General features: G+C 43.9%; 1 protein-coding gene across 1 annotated transcript in view; it reads left to right on the forward strand.

The window, feature by feature from the left end:
* VPS54 (VPS54 subunit of GARP complex) overlaps positions 1-11,830 on the forward strand; it is a 46,652-nt gene extending 34,822 nt beyond the window's left edge. The window contains exons 19-24 of the mRNA XM_033056802.1: positions 3,149-3,236; positions 4,104-4,225; positions 4,330-4,410; positions 7,687-7,794; positions 8,610-8,704; positions 10,653-11,830. Of these exons, the coding sequence (XP_032912693.1) occupies positions 3,149-3,236; positions 4,104-4,225; positions 4,330-4,410; positions 7,687-7,794; positions 8,610-8,704; positions 10,653-10,758 (600 nt within the window). The 3' untranslated portion in view covers positions 10,759-11,830. The remainder of the gene's footprint in view (positions 1-3,148; positions 3,237-4,103; positions 4,226-4,329; positions 4,411-7,686; positions 7,795-8,609; positions 8,705-10,652) is intronic.
* Position 11,831: the final 1 nt, after the last annotated feature.

Genomic DNA, 11,831 nt, shown 5'->3' on the forward strand with positions numbered 1-11,831 from the left:
ATTGGAAATCCCATCTAGTAGTATTTGACGTAGCTCCCTGTCCTTCAGGTTGGGTGTAGGATTAATGCTGCTGAAGGAAAAGCAATTTGATCCCAGATGCCGCAGAAGTATCTATCTGTATTGAGGAAGGAAATAAGTTTCTTGTTTTTTACAAATCAGTAGAGGTATAGTCAGTAAAAGCATGAGAAATAGTATGGGATGAAGGTTCTGTTGTAAAATGTAAAGGTGATGAAACACCAGAACCTGTTGGTCATTTATTTCTCACTAGAGAAGAGGAAAGGTGGTAAAGCCCAGACACTGCAAGGTAATATAAGTAATCAATAATAAAAGGAGCACCTTAACGCACCTTAAAACCTTATATATATATATATGTATGTGTGTGTATATATATATATACACACACATATATACACATATATATGTATCTGTATAGGCTCCAAAGCCTAGCAGTTAATTTATGTCAAGGTTTTCACTTTTATCTTTGCCCACAAAAGTCATATCAGGTATATAAGTTCTGACAATGAGCATAATCAATGAAAGATAAACAGATTCAATCTCCAAAACAATATTTTACATAAAGTGGGGGGCAGGGGAGAGGAAACAAACTCTAGGAGAAGGACCTTTAAATATTTGTCCTGTTGGTAGTTCATATTTTAATAATCAGATGCAGGAAGATTGCTCCTTGCGGTTGTCAGATTAATGCACAAATTTTCCCTTTTAAAAGCACTATCCAAGGCAAGTCAGTCTGTCTGAGCCTGCCCCTATTCAAGTCTCCTCCAGCTGCTGCTTCCCTCAGGAATTGCAGCACCTTTTCACAGGTAGAATAACAGTGGATGCATCAAACTTGCCCAGATTTGCATATCTGTGTTACTTCCCTCTCCTTATCTTACCTCATTCTGGCTCTGTCATTTGTGGTTTAGTACTTGGTATTCAAACATCAAGTGCAGTTTAATTACTGTATTTTTTATCTGTCAGGTACCATCAATTGGAGAGATGTCAAGAACAGCTAGGAAAAAAAAAAAGCTCATTTATTACACTTTGAACAAAATAGAGCCACTCCAGGTGTCCTGGCACTGTACTTTTTGTTTGACAGCTGTCAGAGCCAGCAAACTTTGAGAGTAGCAAGAGCTAGACTTGATTGTGATACAAAGTGGAAAGCATTCCCAGGTAATGAAGTTACAGGCAGTTCTGAGTTGTGGCTGCAGCCTGAGTGAAATGACATCTGCTTGTGGGAAAAATAATGGAATCTTTTAAATTGGAAAAGACCTCTAAGATCAATCGTCCAGTCATTTACCCAACACTACTAAGGCCACCACTAAACCACGTCCCCAGGGCTACATCTACACACCTTTTAAATACCTCCAGGGATGGTTACTCCACCACTCTCCTGGGCAGCCTGTTCCAATGTTTGACAGTCCTTTCAGTGAAGAGATTAGCCCTAATATCCAAACCCTGGTGCAACTTGAGGCCATTTCCTCTTGTCCTGTTGCTTGTGGAGGAAGAGACTGACCCCTACCTGGCTACACCCTCCCATCAGGGAGTTGTAGAGAGCAAAAAGGTCCCCCCTAAGCCTCCAGTCTTTTCTCCATACTAAGCACCCCTGTCTCCCTCAGCTGCTCCTCATCAGACTTGTGCTCCAGACCCTTCTCTGGGCACACTCCAGCACCTCAGTGTTGTGAGGAGCCCATACTGAGCACACGTGGCTGTAATTATGAGGGTTGTTCAGTTGGTGCAGACAAGAGAAGGCTCTTGGCCTTCCTGCTGGGTGCAGGAATGCTTTCCTCCCAGCAGGCACAAGGAGGAGGTGTTGCTCTGTTCCAGGCATTCTGTTCCCTTGCTGCTCTGTCTGCGTCAGGACTTCATCTGGGAACAGTCATTACCACAAAAGGCAGGGGACAGTAAGTGTGCCCAACACCCTTTACAGACCAAGTTTTTGATGGTTTGCCTCACAGTTATTACTAACCTGAGCTAAATACCTCAGAGGAGCTTAGGCTGTGTGGGATACAGCTGCCTTTGGCTCAGTGATTCTATTTTAAAGTCCACACAGAGGCTTTAGAAAAGTTTTTGCTTTTCTGGAGAAGGTGTTTCAGATGTTTCAGTGAAGTTTCAGCCACTGCCCTCTGTCTGAGAGCAGTGTAGGTTATGCCTCTCTCAGATCAGGGGCCATATGTAGCTCTGGTTCAGAGGTCCGGGTTGCTTTTCTGGCCCTGGATGCATCATTCTGGGAGCCCCGAGTAGGAGGAGGCGTGGTTCATGGTGACTCTGTGGGCCTGCATTTTGTGACTGACACCAGGCAACAGACAGAAAATTATTTCCCCTTTTTACACAAGGAGTGTTGAAATTTTGGGTTTGTTCTTCCATTATCATGAAGAAAGACCTGTGAAACGGAATAATGCCCCTCTGTTGCAGACACAAGCTGCAGGGCAGCCTTGTCACAATTTCTGCTGCATTTTCAGGTGTATGAAAAAGGGTCAGGTCTCTCTTAAGTTTTGCCTCTCAATATCAGCAGACAGTTCTGTTCAAATATGAGCCTTGGGACTTCTACTCTGCATTCAGTGCAGGAGTTGGGGACAACAGCAGTGGCTTTTCTGCTGCATCACCCAGACCCAGTCTGGAACATCTGGTGTCTCAAGCTGGATGAGGAAGCAGAATTCCAGTGTAAGACAGAACATGCTGATAGCAACTGTCTTACTATCCAGAGGCTTTGTTGGCCTATGGTGCTTTTAATGATAACTTCTTTTTCCTGGAAGTAAGTTAAAGAGATCTAAGCATGAGCTGTCCACACTACCTGGAATTCTTACAGGATCGGCTTTTCATCTTCTGTGCGTGATTTCTTTAATCCAGTTTTTCATAATGTTACAAACATAGATTCTGTCACCTCAGCAGGAGGGAGTTTCAGTGCTTTCAAGTTTCCTTTAGCACCAGCAGTAGAGAAGGTCAAGAGCCTGAGCAGAAACCTTTTGTCTTGATGTTTTCCACTCTGATATTATGTGGCTTCTCTGCTGAGGAAAACTAGTGAAACTCTGGAACTGGCCTTCATAATAAATTTATTTAATCTTGCAAAATTCTGTTGATGGTGTTTCTAAACTGTGGGTTTATGCAATTGGTAAAGAGTCAACATCCGTTTTCACTGTCCTTTTTCTCACAGTATTTCAACTCTAGAAGTTGCCAATTAGTGCTTGGAGCCGGTGCATTACAAGTTGTTGGCTTGAAAACAATCACTACGAAAAACCTAGGTATGGATTTCTGTATTTAAAATGTAAAAGCTTGTTCCCCTGCCTATTAAAAAAAGTACAGAAAAACCCTAAATATCTATGATAAGCTGTGTTTGAGTTGTGGGGCTGTCTGTGGACACAGAGGGTGATAAGACCTTGCCAGTTACCTGCCTGAAATGTAGTTTTAAACTTTCTCCTGAAATTAAGAGCCTTTGGTTGATGGGTTGGAGCAGGTGTTTAAACTAGAGTTCCATGTTTCAGGGTGAGAAAGTGGTTACCAGTCTGCATTTCCCTTTTCAAAAGGGAGCAGACTGATGAGAATGGGTTGAGAGGCTGTAGGCCACAGCTGGATCAGATTTCTGCTGCAGTATTCAGCCAGTGTGGGGACCACACTGGCACTGGTGTATATCCTGCTGCTGGCTCAAGTCCTGTTGGAATTGGTTTGTTTGGGATCCTGTTGACACTGCAGCAGGAGCAGGTTTAGGGCAGGTCAGTGCTGGCAGGGCAGGGTGTTATGTATACCACTGCAGCAGAAACACTGCTGCCTTGGGAATATGGTTGCTGAGGCTAAGTAGCTGATGAGTCAGGTCTTTAGGTATCTCTCCAGTGTCTGTGTGTGCTCAGGGCTCAAAATGTCAAGTAAACACTTAAAGCCTCTTGTAAAATCAGTCCCTTATCCCATCTTACCAAAACTGGGTGTGAGCAGCCAGGTACCAGTCTGGCATCTTCACGGGGTGGGGGTTCCCAGGGAAACAAACGTGTCCCTCCATGCTTTTAGAACAGACAAAATCCCACTGTGTGAAATGGTGTCAGATCTGTTACATATGTCAAAGGAGACATTGCACTTCCTGTGTAATAACTATGTTATTTCTCTTCCTGGATTCACAGCCCTTTCTTCACGTTGCCTCCAGCTCATTGTACACTACATTCCCATTATCAGGGCTCATTTTGAAGCTCGGCTGCAGCCAAAGCAGTTCAGCATGCTCAGGCATTTTGACCACATCACAAAGGTAATTCTTCTGACATTTCCTGAAATGCAAGGTTCTGCTTTTCAACTGTACTCTGAAGAACATGAATGCCACTAGAAAATGAAACCTGCTTTCTTTCCTTACAGGATTATCACGACCACATAGCTGAAATTTCAACAAAGCTCGTTGCCATAATGGATAGCTTATTTGACAAACTATTATCCAAGGTAATGATTTATGGAAATAATTATACACTCTCTAAATTGCAACTGAATGTCTCATTGTATACAGTCTAGATGTTCCAAATGGAGTCTTAAACTTTCCTAACCAGGACTTGTTTGAACTTCTTTTAACTATATAGAGGGAAAACTCTGTGCTGTTCTCATGAAAGTGTCTTGTGTTCACATTTCCCACCTGGGTGTCAGTCACCTTCACTCGCTCAGAAAAATTAAATGTTTCATTGACTGCTTCAGCAGGAACAGCAGTGCTATGGCTGGCACGATGCTCCAGTGCTCAGGAACTGAAGTGCTCTCCTTCCACTGACAGCTCTTGTCTGCAGCCAGGCTCAGCCAGTCCCATTTCCTGCTCTTTCCAACGGCAAGGGCGGCATTTCCAGCAGCTGAGGAAACAGTAGGAAAGTGCTGAGGAGGAAAAGTTTTGGAGGGGAAGGACCAGCCCATCTGTTGGGCTGTAGGCCTGGGGGAACTGGAGGTCTGTGCTCAGCAGTTCCTGCACTGGAGCAGCATTAGTACTCCTGGTGTCTTTTGGTGTTTGAACAGTGCTGGAGTGTGGTCCTGGGCTGGATCTACTGACTCACCTCAGGGTAGAACATACTGCAACATCTCTTTGGCCCACAGCTACATAAAGTATTGTGACCTTTTAAAGCTTAGTGTTGTGGTTTGGATCTTAGGGTTTTAGGGGGAAAAATAAGCTGTTTCATGACATTAAAAAATTAATTTTTTCATGTGGCAGATTTGATTGATTGGCTTGGGCCAACATCTTCCTTCAAGGAGCTCATGAGAAGCACAGTAACAGGCTGGGGAGAGAGTGATGAGAGCTGTAGTGGGGCAGTTGTGACAGGCAGCATTTCTGTCTTCCTTGCTGTCTCTGTTATTTTATTGTTACTTTATGTTGTGCTTTTTCATTTCATCTGTTTCTTTACTCTGTCAAGTAGTGCTGCCTAAACTTAAGGTGAAAAAAAAAAAGTGAAAGCATTTATATTGGAATTTCCCACTCCTGTTGTGTTTATTAAAAAAAAAAATTATTTATGCTCTTCTCTAAAGACCAAAATGGTCTTCTGGTTTTTAGGGGTTTTATCCCACATGAAAGTAGCTGTTATGTGAAGTAACATGGTTATTTGGCCACTGTAGCTCTTGAGAATAAAAGACAAATGCAAGAATTTACATTATTGATGCTAAACAAGTGTAGCCCACAACAAAGCAGGAATACAATTTATGTTCTTGATGGCAGTTAGTGAGAACTCATCCCTTACTATCCCTCCATCTTCACAGCCCATCGTCCCTTGGGAGCTGGTACAGGATGTAAACTGGGGCTATTCCTGTCCTCCAGAGTTCTTGAAGGCTGAGTGACAGTGCTTGGCCCATGTCAATGCAGCCCACAGAGTCCAGAATAAAAGGATGGTTGATTTGCTTCCATTCCTAGCACATGCCATCATTTGGCTCATCTTGTTCCTAAAAAATGAAATCTTGGCACTGAAGGCTGTGAAGAGCATAAACCCAAGACATTTCTAAATAGGCATGTCAGTACAACCATGCCAGTGTGTTCCTGGATTCAGGTGTTTTTCTGAGTCCAGCTATTTCAGTGTCCTGTGGATGAAGTGGTCACCTGCTCTGAGATGCGTAAATCCACACAAGTGAGTTCCATAGCAGTGCATGCCCGGCACACTTCAAACCCAGAAATTCCTGCTTTGTAGAAGATGAACACCTGGTGCAGTGGACAGGACGTTGACCTGGCACTGGGTAATATGAGCAAGTTACTTCTGCATCTCCAGGCTGTGCTTCCTCTGGGAGCTCTATTGCCTGGGAACTGTCCTTACCCAGTGCCACTGAGACAAGGCAGTTCACAGCAGCATGGACACCTCCCAACAGCTATCTTTGGCAGGGAAATGCAATGAGAGTGGAGTGATTGAACAGTGGAAATAATAAAATCAGCAAACAGGAAAGGCTTGTTCATTACCATGAATGGAAAAAATCCAGCACAAGTTCTGAGCTTCTCTTGGAACTTGCTGTCTTGTGACTGTTTGGACGGAAGAGCAGTGAGGTTCTTTCTGATCCCTTGTGGTATTAAAGCTGTTGACCTCAGCTGCAGATAAAAATGGCCAGAAGATCTTGGGGTTCTTCCTGGGGCTGCTTTTCCCCAATGATGAAGGATTGGGTGTGGCAGTAATCACGCAAGAGCCACTGCTGTAGCCTCCCAGTTCCCTCTGGCTTAACAACGTGCTGGGAAATTGGAAACAATTTCTTACTTAACTTCTTGTCTTGAGGCACAATCGATCCCTCAAGTTGGGTGGTTGTTCCCTGGAACAGAAAGCATTATTTTTCTGCTACTTCTCCTGTCAGAATTAGGTCATTGGTTTGGATTTTCTGTAAGGACTCTGAAAACTCCCCATCTCTTTTTTCTCTTTTGTTCAGACAAGCTTTGTTCTCTTTTGCAATTCAGGCCTGCATAAAAGCAGGCATCTTTTCCAATCCATTTGTAAATGATGTAGTTACAACGATTTGTTTCTTTCCTGAGTTGTACAAGGCTCCATGGGCAAGTGTCACTCTCCCAAAGGTGACCTGCCAGTGTGTCACCCAGGCCTGTGATGGCACAGCCTCTCCACCTGGAACTGCAGAGCTGGCTTCACTGTTTCTGGGACAGGTTTTCAGTGTTTCTGAAATCCTGTTTAGATCTTCCCTATCCAGAGTGGGGACATAAAAATTGTGTTCCCTTTGTAGCAAATCTCTTGCCATCTGGTGTTTTCCAGTACCTTGTTTCTTGGATTTCAGGCACCAGGATAAGGGACTTCGTTTTCACTTTGCTTTCCAATGTATTTCTGCGTTGTTCTTGTGGGGGTTTTTTTGTATTGTGATGTGGTTGGGGGTTTATTAACGGTAAATAGATGTGATTTCAGGAGTTTCTATTTTTTTTATGGTTTCCTTTCCTTGATTCTTCAGAAATTTGGATTTGCATGATCCTAAACAAACAGTTTTCTTTTGGGTAGTACTCAAGGGGCAGATTTCCCAGAGGCAGAGGTGCTTGTCTGTCATTGGCTCATACCAGTCTGAAGGAGAGGGCCAGCTCATAGCCACGAGACCTGCATCTGCAATTCCTGTCTGGATCAGATCATGCCCAGCCACCCTTTTAATTTGTGGTGTGCTAAATGGATCTTGATTCCTGATGTTATTAGGAATGCAGAGCCCCAGGTGGCTGTTGGGAGCTCTCCTACATAAACCATTTTAAAGTGGCAGAAAAGAGTTAACTGTTTGTGTATTTATTTCCAGTATGAAGTGAAAGCCCCTGTTCCTTCAGCATGCTTCAGGAATATCTGCAAGCAAATGGCAAAGATGCATGAAGCTATATATGATCTCCTTCCTGAGGAGCAAACTCAGGTGAATGTTATTTTTGAGCTTCATCTCACAGCTCGCCTGCAAATGCACATGGACTTGGGAACAAGAGAGACTTTATCTGGGGAGAGGGGAATTCTTTTTTGAGTCCTGGTGAAACCCACACGTTAAAGAGCTTGGCAGAAGTCACATGGACAGCTTGGGCTGAGCTGAAGGAAGTATTCCAGTGTGTAGGGAGAATGATGAGACACACAAAAAGGATGGATTTCAGGATTATGAGCTGCTTTTTAATGTCTAGAGATGGCAATCCAGGAATTAGTGCTGAAATGCCATGCAAATGGCAACACTTCGGGGCTTGAGTGCAGCCCTCTGAGAGGATTATTCTGCAACACTGCTCAGAATCAGTGGCTTCCAAAAGTCCCTAAATTGTACCAGATGTGTTTTTGCAGGATTTTGCTGCAGTCATTGCTACTGCAGAGTTGCAGATCTTAAGGACAGGAGGGACCAATCCAGTCATTGAATACAAGTTGTCATTTCTCTTTCACGTTAGATTAAATTCTCCTTTCTAGCACAGAAAAGAGATTTGTTATCTTCTAGGCTTAATACAAGTTGCTAGATATTTCAAACAGAGAAGTTCATGTTACAAAGTGCCACATATCATGAGTAGGTAAGGGTGCCCTCTATGTTATAGCTGCATGCGGCCAGAAAGGTGAGGCCGAAGCACTGGCAGAAGGAAGAGTCACATGAGTTGCAAAAACAAAACCAAAAGTCAGTGATTGAGGGTGTTGGCAGTGTGTTTCCCCTCTGGAGGCGGTGAGCATGGGCACAGTTCGTTACTCTGCTGCTGTGGTTTCTTCCAGATGTTGTTTTTACGAATTAACGCAAGCTACAAACTCCACCTGAAGAGGCAACTGGCACACCTCAATGTGGTCAATGATGGAGGACCTCTGAATGGGTGAGTTGGGGCTCTTCTCTGCTTTCACTGTTTAAATAAGCAGGCATTGTCTTCTGCAAGGAAGTCATGATTGCAGAATCACAGCTCCATGTTTTAGTATGTCCCATTTGGAGCTTCCTTACAGTAAAGGACATGACTTGTGCCATTCCACAATAACTAGGAGTGCAGTCCACTTGGTAACAGACTGGGGGCTGGACATTTTCCAGCTGGAAACTTGCTTGTAGGTGTCATCAGCTCACGGATTACTTTCTCTCCCTTTGTGTGACAGCAGCAGCCACAGTTTAATTAGCAGGAATTGTGTGATTCCTGAAGCAGTTTAGAAACATGGATAGTGACTCATGATGCTGGCAGAGTAGAAATAGGAGAAAGCAGAATTTCATCTCTGTAGTGGGCAGCTCTGCAGGAATGGTTTTTAGAGCAGAAGTAGATTTGAAACAGAGATTATGCTCACAGAGCTTTTCCCCTTCCCTGACACAGCCCCCTCCATCCCCAAACAGGTCAGCAGTACCTGTCCTGAGAGAGGGGGCCTGCCTGTGCCTGCTGTCCTCACCTCCCAGGAAAAGCCTCTTGCAGGCTGAATTCTGTTGTCAGTTGGATTGTCCCCTGAAACAGTGGAGTTTTTAGTTGTTTCTGATGATCTGGGGGCAGTGATGTATTTGCAGTGTAGCAAGGTTGAATGAAACTCATGGGCCTACCCACATGCAAGAAAAGATTGTCTTAGGTTGCAGAAGTCAGAGAAGAAAGTTGAAGTTGATGTTTTAAATGTCACTGGAATGAAAGTTCTCTTCCTTTCCTGTTTGTTGCTGCTTCTCTTGCTTATGTGCATTCCTCCTTGTACTTTGTGAGAGTTTATCTGAACTGGTTCTCTGTGCTCATGGTGTGTTCACAAGGTGACGTTCCATTGCCTTTGCTACTTACAAAGGTGTTTGTAACCAATCCCATGGAGTATCCACTGCAGCCCCAGCTGAAGTGAGAGCCCCAGATGTGCTCAGGGTAGCTCTCACTGGGATTTCCAATCCCAAACATGGTGCTGTGCTATTTTCATCCTGTGCTGTTGGTTTTGTTCTGTCCCTGTGGCTGCGTAGCCTGGATCCCTTTTGGATAGGAGGGTTGGGGGAGGTGTCTCCCAGCAGTCAGGAGGTCTCAGCTGGCCCAGGACTATCTGAGGGCAGCAATTTTGTACTGCTGCATCTCTTAGGGAGCTGGGGCTGTTTGAGAAGGGGAACATCAAACCCTGGATGATGCTGCTGGTCCAGCAGGCTTCACTGAACAGGTTTTTAACATGGTTGTCTGATCCTCATTCTGTTTAAACTGCTTGTTTCTGCAAAAATAGTAAAATTCCAGGCCTGTGGCTCTTGTTTAACTTTTTTACTATGTAAATGCAGCTTCTGTTCCTACATCTTGCTAGCAAGAAGTATCATGATCCCTGACATGTCTCAACAGTATCTGAGGGATTTTAATTCTGTATAAACTGTTACAAACAATACAGCTGTTGTGCTGTTCAGTTGCTTTTTACATTAATCTTAGAATCACAGAATCATTACTCTCTAGAATACAGAAGTTAATGTTGCAATAATTAACATTCTTAGTTGGAATGGAATCGGGGGTTTAAGTCTAGATAAGCCTGGGATTACAGCAAGAGAATAGAAGTTTTAAATGCCTAATTCCTGCTGAGTTTTCTGAACTCATAGTTTGATCTCCCTTCCCTAGAACTAGTTTTACACCCAGCAGTAATCCTGTTATGGATGATCACTGCTGTAAAATAAACCACATCCATAGCATTGAGTTTTGAACTCATACTTAAAATATCTAATCCAGGCACAGGCTTTGAAGATGTATTGTAGCAATTGTGTGCCAAAATCCTCGACAAACCCCCTGTCTGCTTGTCCAGGCACTCCAGGTGATGTGATGGGGTTACACTGTAATCTTGTTGTGTGTTTCACTGCAGGCTGGTTACTTCAGATGTGGCTTTTTACACTGGAAACCTTCAAGCTCTGAAAGGCCTTAACAACTTAGATCTAAACATGGCTGAAATCTGGGAGCAGAAGAGGTGATAATCCATTGGGAGCAATCACTTGGCTCTGACAACAGACTGACTTTCTTCTAAGCAGCGTGACATCGGTGAGGCGAATACTTGAGCCCAGAGCCCCAGAAAGGGCAGGATTGAGAGTCGGGGGAAGCTTAGACTCGGAGGGAGCTGCAGGGAGAGATCCTTTCAGTCTCCTTCAGCAAGAAACAAGTGATCAGCTGTCTGTGCAATGTTTTTTCATTCTCTCTGGAAACAGACTCAGGTTTCTTTGGACCAAATCCAAAAGAACACATAGCTGTAACACAGCTGTAGTTGTCTAGAATGCTCTGTATATCTTTATATTAAAAAGATGCTTTGCATTTCTTCTAGTGCAATGAAATTCACATGGTGTCCCACCTTATTTAATGATGGTACAATATAAAATCTTGCAGTTGGAACTCTGTAGAAAAATGTTTTTCTCTATGAAACTATGCTGTTCTAAAATTTATTTTTTTACAGAACTTTATATAAATAAATGTCTTTTGATTGCTCGCATATAGGATTCAGCTTTGTTAGGGAGCAGTCCTGTTCCAGGGGATTTCTCAGGACCTAAAATCTGAAGCCAGAATTTTCTGAGCAAGGGCCAGTTCCTCAAAGCTAGTCCCTGTGGGAGAGAGGAGTGACCTGAGCCTTGTTAGCAGAGGCAGGGTAGCAGTGGGGCCCCTGGGGGAACTGGAAGGTGGAAAAAAGGCTGGTGTAAGGATGGCAAACTCCAGCTGCCCATGGTCCCTGCCAGGGCAGGAAGAGTTTTAAAGTTTTTAGGCTGCTTATAAAAGGCTGCACCATTAAGGAGAGTACAGCTGAAATCCATGTATTTTGGAGTTTGTAATACTACCTTTAACAGACTGGAGGCTGCCAGTACTCAGTACAAGTGCCTGTGTTTCTCACCTCACCCCTCTGTACCTGACCCCAGTTGAGTGCCTAACCCTGAGATGATCATGTCTGATGGAATGGTCGCTGCTGCAGTGTGTGTGTGCCTGTGGTGCCCTCAGCCAGGCATGGTGACCTGGTAGCATATCACATGTCATTGTCAGTCAAAATAAAGCTCTAAAATCACAG

The sequence above is a fragment of the Catharus ustulatus genome, chromosome 3 (assembly GCF_009819885.2).
Source record: "Catharus ustulatus isolate bCatUst1 chromosome 3, bCatUst1.pri.v2, whole genome shotgun sequence".
Lineage (NCBI taxonomy): Eukaryota > Metazoa > Chordata > Aves > Passeriformes > Turdidae > Catharus > Catharus ustulatus.